The sequence below is a fragment of the Buceros rhinoceros genome, unplaced genomic scaffold (assembly GCF_000710305.1).
Source record: "Buceros rhinoceros silvestris isolate BGI_N320 unplaced genomic scaffold, ASM71030v1 scaffold16781, whole genome shotgun sequence".
Taxonomy (NCBI): Eukaryota; Metazoa; Chordata; class Aves; order Bucerotiformes; family Bucerotidae; genus Buceros; species Buceros rhinoceros.
The window spans coordinates 10,941-18,928 of record NW_010393829.1 but is presented as its reverse complement, the minus strand read 5'-3'; the positions used below and the strand labels follow the sequence as shown (position 1 = coordinate 18,928).

The 7,988-nt window shown below is 40.8% G+C and overlaps 1 protein-coding gene across 1 annotated transcript; it reads right to left on the bottom strand.

Annotated features, from left to right (window-relative positions):
* Positions 1-3,069: 3,069 nt before the first annotated feature.
* Positions 3,070-3,936, bottom strand: LOC104501246. Its single transcript, XM_010145025.1, is given in 1 exon segment — positions 3,070-3,936. A coding segment is annotated over 1 exon segment (867 nt).
* Positions 3,937-7,988: the final 4,052 nt, after the last annotated feature.

Below are 7,988 nucleotides of genomic sequence, written 5' to 3'. Positions count from 1 at the left end.
TTACATTATTAGTAGTAATTACTTCCAGTGTGATATAGATTAGTAATATATAATAATATTAGTAATTAGTAATATATATAGTAGTAATTACTTCCAGTCAGTGCCCTTGTTGGCCGGGTCGGAACCAGTGACTCAGATGTTTCTGGCAGTATCTTAAGGCATGTGAGATTTGTCTTTCTGAGGGCTGACAGACACTAACATCAAGTAGTGTCCTCTGCTTCCAGAGATTGTGGAGGAGCTTGACTTTTTCTGTGCCCTGACTTTGTCTTTTTCTTAACTTTTTAGTTTTTCAAACTTAACTGTATGGAAAACATGCAGATATGCATCTTTTCTTCAGTAGGAAGTGTCAAAGAATAGTATATTCTGCTGAAATTCCAGTAAGGAATTATGGAGGTGGAGACTAATTTATTAAATATATCTGCCAATTTAGAGCTAGTAGGAATCAATCAGGTTAGCATTGATCTTTGATGCTGACATCACCAAGAAAGAGCCCTTACCTTTGATCATAAGAAAGAAAATGATGGTACAATACAAATAAGAAAGAAGTCACTCCCAATTTGATGGATCTTGCTTGGCCCTGTCTTTTGTAATATTTGGACACTTGGCCAGTGCAAGTGATCAAAGTCTTTGGAGGATGAGTAGGCAGACGGCCAACATGAAATCATTGTGAAAATAAAATTCTCAAACATCCGTTCTTGAAGGAGAATTTTTTAAGTGATTCTCCATCTTCTTTGTGAGGTTTGCTGTTATTGTTTCTTTTTTTTTTTTGTTAAGTACATATTGAACAAATCCTACAGAAATCTCCAGTCACGCTATTCATGGCGAGTGACATTGTCTGTCCTTTGTACTGTCTTCACATCTTGTTTTACTTTGCACTCTTCCTTCTTGAAATGATAGGTCTCTCATATCTTCAGAAGTATTTAATTAAGTTTCTTTCCTTTTATATGTTACAATATCACATTCCAATTTCACAGCCTGACCAGCAGAGTAATTTCCAAGGTGCAGTAATGTATTTTTTACTTATTTTTATTTCATAGGTAGTGATGAGTATTGAACTTCCTTGAATTTATTGTACTCAGGCTTTGGCATTATAGATTTTAAGGTAGCTTTATTAATCTGCAGCTGCAAATAATGAGTTCTAATGTGTTCCAGATTCATGGGAAATAATGGGACAATCTTGACTCAGAATTGTAATGCATCTGGGAAACAATAATTGCAATCATAACTAGAAAAATCTTCCATTGCTTATTTTATCTTAGAATGTGCTTAACCCGTTCATGTGACCTTAATTTATACTTGAAGCCTTAAGTATTGCATAGGAACTCCCAAGTTCCAGCATAAATTCAGTAAATTTTCTGCATTTGTCAGACTTAATTCCTAATGGCTGCTTTTCTGATTTCTACCATGGGTGCTCAAAGGGGAAGAAGACAAATCAGTCATTTGGCTGGTGCAATATGACACCATCCCATAATGCCATCTGGAATGGAGAGACTCATTTCCAGGGGACAGATACTGATAACTTGATCCAGTTTTCAGAATGTATGCATCCAGCATCTGATCCTGGCTGGGAGCAGGATTTCTATGATGCCCATACAGTAACTCCTCATTTTGAATATGTCCACTACTGAGTTCTAGATATTTGGCTGCAAGATCCAAAATAGTGCCAACAAATGGTTAAAGACCAAAATAATCTTCTATTTGATTTAACAAGAATATGAATTATTTCTTTCAGGTGTTAGTCCTTGGAAATAAAAGAGACCTCCCAGGTGCACTGGATGAAAAGCAGTTAATTGAGAAATTGTAAGTAGCTGGGCTGTATAAAAAGCTGAAACACTCTGAAATTCAATACTAAGAGAAAATCATCAGTAGTCTATCGCAATAACCAGCTATAACAGATTCCGTGTTACATTCAGTGTTCAGATACTCCACTCCGAGCTCTGCTGGCAGTTGAAATAGTAATATAGGCTGGTAACTGACTGCAGTAAATTTGAACCTCTCTTGATTATTATTTTCGTTATATAAAGTTGTTTCAGATAATCCTGTTTTCCCATCACTGAAGATGATCCAGCTGCTATGGATAGTAGTAGGTTCACTTACACTCCTCAAAATACATTGTAGTGGCAGTTTAATGCACTAATGGCATTAGAACAGAACCATTCCAAACTACTGTCTGTAAATTTAAGCAATTTGGATATTTCTGGCATGTATCCAAAGCGTATACTTATGGATTACTGAAACTAACTTTGTAAGAGCGTTGGAAGAGTAATTGTAAAGGAAACACACAATTTTGTAAAAACGACTAAGCAATAATTTTGCAGAATAGGATTCTGTGTCTCAAATTCCGTGATTTTAATCAGTAGGAAGTGCATGTGAAGTGACATGCAAGTGAAGAAGAGAAGTGAGGTTTCAGTATAGAAGGATGATTCAAAGGCTAAGCAACTGAATGGGGACTTAGGAAGCACAGAACTGCGGATGCTGGAAGGGACCTCTGGAGGACATCTCGTCCACCCACCTGCTCTGGACTATCTAGACCTGATTGCCCTGGACAGTGTCCAGACGGCTTTTGAATATCTTCAAAGATTAACACTTTGCAGTCTCTCTGGGCAACCTGTGCTAGGGCTCAGTCACTCTCAGAGATAAGCTTTATGTTCAGAGGTGGCCTCCAGTGTTTCAGTCTGTGCCCATTGTCTCTTGTCCTCTCACTGGGCTCGATGTTCTTTACAGCTGCCCTTCAGATGTTGGTGCACATTAATAAGATCCACCCTGAGCCTTTTCTTCTCTAGGCTAAACAGTCCTAGCTCTCTCAGCCTTTCTCAACATATGAGCTGCTCCAGTCCCTTAATGATTTTAGTGGCCTTCCACTGGACTCCCTCCAGTAGCTCCACATCCTCTTGTACTGGGGAGCCCAGAACTGGACACAACTCCAGGTATGGCCTTACCAGTGCTGAGGTGAAGGATCACCCCTCTTTATCTTCTGGCAGCACTCCTAATGCAGCCCAGGATACCATTAGCCTTTTTTGCCACGTTCCTGCATGCAAAGCATGCCACCTTTCCTGCAAAGCTGCTTTCTCAGACAGTCACCCCTGGCATGTACTGGTGCCTGAGGTTGTTACTCTCCAATGGCAGGACTTTGCACTTCCCCTTGAACTGCATGGGGTTCCTTTCAACCCATTTCTCAGCTTGTGGAGGTTCCTCTGGATGGCAGCATAACTCTGGTGAATCAGCCACTCCTCCCAGTTTTGTGTCATCTGCAGGCTTGCTAAGGGTACACTCTGCCCGATCATCCTGATAATTGATGAAGATGTTGAACAGGACTGGACTAAGTATTTATCCCTGGGGTACACTGCTAGTTACTGACCTCCAGCTAGCTTTTGTGCCACTGATTGCCACACTCTGGCCCCGACTGCTCAACTAGTTTTCAGTCCATGTTACCATCTGCTCATCCAGCTCATACTTCTTCAGCTTGTCTATGAAGATATTATGGGAGACAGTGTCAGAAACAATACTGAAGTCAAGGTACACAATATCCACTGCTCTCCCCTCATCTACCAAGGTGCAGATTTCACTGTAGAAGTTTATCAAGTTGGCCAAGCATTATTTCCCCTTTGTGAATCCGTGCTGACCACTCCTGATCACCTTCTTGTCTGTTACATACCTGGAAATGATTTTCAGGATAAGCTCCATCAAGGTGAGGCTGACTGGCATGTAGTTCCCTGAGTCCTCCTTCCTGCTCTTTCTGGAGATAAGAGTGATGTTTGCTTTCCTCTGCTCTTTAGGCATCTGTATCAGTTGCTGAGACTGTTCAGAGGTTCTCAAGAGCGTTGTCACAATGACATCAGCCAGCTCCCTTATCTCTTTTATGTACATCCTACCAGGGCCCATGGACTTCTCTATGTCCAGGTTACTTATGTATTCCCTGACCTCATCCTCTTCCATCAAGGGTACAACTTCCTTGCTCCAGACTGTCCCCTTGGTCTTGGGGGCCTGGGATTCCTAAAGGCTAATCTTACTAGCAAAGGCAGCATTTAGTACTTTTGCCTTTCCTGTCCTGCGTAACCAAGTTCCTCATCTCATTGAGCAATGGGCCCGCATTTTCTCTTGTCTTCCATTCACTTACAGAAGCCCTTCTTTTTGCCTATGACATCACTCACAAGATCCAGTTTCAGTTGGGCTTTGGCTGTCCTGTGTCTGTGTGCTTAGATAATGTTTCTGTAGTCCTCTCAGGTTACCTGTTCTTGCTTCCTTCTGCATTCTTCCTTTTTGTGACTGGATTTTGCCAGGAGATCATCATCCATCCACTTATGCCTCCTGGCTTTTTTTTCTGGATTCTTAGGATGGGCTGCTCTTGAGCTTGGTGATGATCCTTGAATATTAACCAGCTTTCCTGGGCCCTTCCTCACTACAGAGCCTTATCTCATGGAACTCTTCCAGGCAGATCCCTGAAGAGGACAAGTCTGCTCTCCTGAAGTCCAGGGAGGTCACTATTTAGTTCTTTATCAGAGTCTCTTGTATAATCTCAAGACTCTTTCCTTCTTGCTGCCTCCACTCCCCATCTGCTCCAGGAATGTAATCAGTTTCTTGCATGTCTGTATCAATCCTCTTGTGTGAGGATAAATAAATGAAAAAAGAACAAAGTGCTCGGAAACTCTGGGGGGTATAGGAAAATTTGCAGAAAGGAATAGAAGTTAATTAAGAATCAGTTTCTTCCTAAATGTAGAGGCATCCTTCCGGTAGGAATCAGATCTGATATATTTAAGTATGATACAATAAGCATCCTGAAGATTTCTGGTGTGGTCGTTTGAGTACTGTTACTTGATTACAAGAATTGTTAGAGATCAAATCTCTGCATTCTAAGTGAAAAGAATCATAGGTGAGTGCTAAGACATGGTAATGTTATTTGGTTGAAACGACAAAATGTTATTTTCTGCTCATGGATTTCTGTGTTTTTATTATGCACTGGCTTAATGAGAAATTTGAATTTTTGTGAAATGACTTTATAACCTTTTAATCTTTAAAAAAATGTGGGGGGGGGTTGTGTGCAGTAGCATATTTTAAATATTTAATAACTGAGGATAGAATTGAGCCCACTTAGTAAAGCGCAGAAAATACATAATTTCATGGAAATTTCTGTTGTCAGTTTTTGCAGAGTTAAAACATTCCTGATGTTATTATTGTTGTTTACTCTGTAGAAACCTTTCAGCTATTCAAGACAGAGAAATCTGTTGCTATTCTATTTCCTGTAAAGAGAAGGATAACATTGGTAAGCTGCTGCTTCTTACAGCATCATCAGTGTATACTTTGTACTTTGGATCACATGTTAAAAATGTTAATGAGATTTGGATATCTAACTCTAACATAAAACTGAAAATCTCGATTTACTTTGAAAGATTTTCTTGCAAATATTGTGTGCAATTGTACTTGTTTTAACATAGAATTTTGCATAATTTAAAAATCACTTGTAGAATTATTCAGTTCCATGAGAAGTTAAGAAATTAATTTGATAGAGGCCTTGGAAAAGCATGTTTAAAACCAAAAGAAATTGAATCCCTCACAACAGTTGCATTACTTCTGAAAAACAAAATAGTAACTGGATATGAAGGCCTTCCAATTATTAGGTGATTCTTAAAAAATTTGGTGTTTTGCTCCATATATGATTTTGCTTTGTAAGCAGGCCTTACATGCATGTTGCTGTGTTCCACAAGCTGAGGGACTAGTGCTTTTGTCTTGCTGGAGACACAAAGAGTGAATCCTGAAGTCATTGAGGACGTTTAAAAGCCCCATGAAGTTGTCTTCCATCTGCCTTTGCTTTTTTGCCTCTTCCTCTGTCTTCCCTCTTTCTTCCATTTTCCTGTCCCTTTCCTCTGTCATGTTCTCCTGTTCCTTCCACAGGCTGGGAGAAAAGGTGAAGCACAGGCTGAGGCAGCAGCAGCAGTTGTCCGGTGGCATGCTGCCTCTGTGCCATCCTTCTTCCCTGCATGCTGCTAAGACATGGTTCTGGATGGGAGGGATACAGCCTGAGCAGATATTTATAGCTGCTTCTTGAGGAAGCCGGGCTCGTTAGATGGTGGGAGTGGGAATCTAAGGAAAACTAGTTTTTCTCAGCAACTGGGCAAAGTTCGATCCTAGGCAGAGAAGACAAGGTAGTGGAGGTGGTGAGAAGTCTATGCTGTGACACTCTGGGCTTCAGCAGGCTGGGGTAGATATCAGCTGTGTGCAGGAACATGTTAGACAGTGAGGGTTTCCCTTAGAAAGGGTGTGCATGATTTGGGTGTCGGTTTGAAGAAGGCCAGACCTAGGTTTGCTGCGTCTTGGTGTGCAAAAATCTCTGAGTGGGGGAAAGACACAGAATGTACTGGGCGAGATAAGACTTTGGGATATAAGGACCAAGGAACACAGCCAGAATTATCTGCACAGGTGAAGGGCAGTGAAGGTGGTTGAGGTTTTAGAAATGCCACGCTGCATCCTCCTCAAATTGGCAAGGCTGCAGTGGAGGATCTCAAAAGTGGTGGTGTGACTGAAACCTTGTAAAACCAGCTTAATTTCTGAAAGGATCCTGGAAAAAATAGGTTTTGATCCTGGTTCATTTATGTGGATGGTCTGGAGGAGAAAAGCATACAAAGGAAGAATGCTAAAATTTGCAAATGGGAAAATAATGAATCACTAATGCAGAACCATGCAGAACACTTGTGAAAGTCCTGGGAGTAGTGATGAAAGACTCAAGTCCTAACAGTCAAGTATCTTCCAGTGTAACACTGTGCCTAGAGAACGTAACCTGGTTCCTGAATATTTGCCCAAAGAAATAAGAAATGGGAGCAGATTACAGGTATTATGTGTTTGGAACTGTGCGGGCATTACTGGGGCGCGGGGTGCCATATTTTGAGAAACTAGAAAGAGGTTGGGCGAGAACCTAAGGAGATCAAAGGTCTGGAAATTATCATTGTAATGAAAATATGTTTAGCTTATTAAAGTGACAAAACTACCAGGCTGTTAAGGAGAAGACATGGAGCTGTCATCTTCTGCATTTTTGATTGATGTCGATGCAGTTGTATGAGATGAGATGGTAGTCATTTTTCAGTGCAAAGAGCAGCCTAGCTAACTGGTCTGATCAGGAGGTGTAGCTGTAAGGCTGCCAGTTTCTGCATCCTGAGAGACTGCAGGAGATCAGTAAATAGTTATTAGCTTTGTTGTAGATGCTGTGGGATGCTTTTGTCTGCCGTCTCAGTGCCCAGGCTGGTCTGCCGGGATGTTCCTGGAGTGCTGTCTTGAACTTAGGACAGATGTGGCAACAAATTTACAATTGAGGGCTAGAGCTGTTGCTGCCCCCTGACATCCTTCCACCTCCCTGACAGATGTTACTGCCTTGAGGCAAAACCATCTCATCTGCTCATGAATCAGTTTGTGAACGGCTGCAGTTTTCAGGCCAATGCATTAGGTTGTATCAGGAGGGATACCAATTTAAGCTATCAAATTTTAGTCTAGTGTTGCATGTCTTTCAGAAACCTTGGACTCCTACAACCCACCTAAATGTCTTCTTAATACTTTGTCAGACGTTTGCCCTTCTCTTTCCTTCTGATTGAGTATTTTTGCCTTTGTTTTGACACTGCGTTTCATTCCAGTCTTGATTTTACAGTTCATTTCATGGTCATCTTAAATCTTTTCTTTACCAACAGTTCTTCAGCTGTGGCTTAGAGGATTTTATGTCAGTTATCATATTTCAAGAATCTAAAATACACATAATTTAAAAACAAACAAAAATCAACAGGAAAAAGGCCAACGTGGAGTCTTAAGTACTGAATTTTTAATTAGGTGTGAGTGAGAACCTGTGGTTCTGGGTTTTGTCTGTTGGTCTTCTATTGTCTCTATCCTCTGCAAACAGGCTGTTGAGGTTTTTGTTTTGTTTTATCTATCCTGGCAGACATAACATTACAATGGCTTATTCAGCACTCCAAATCAAAACACTGTTGAAGAAAACTTTTGCTGAAGATAAC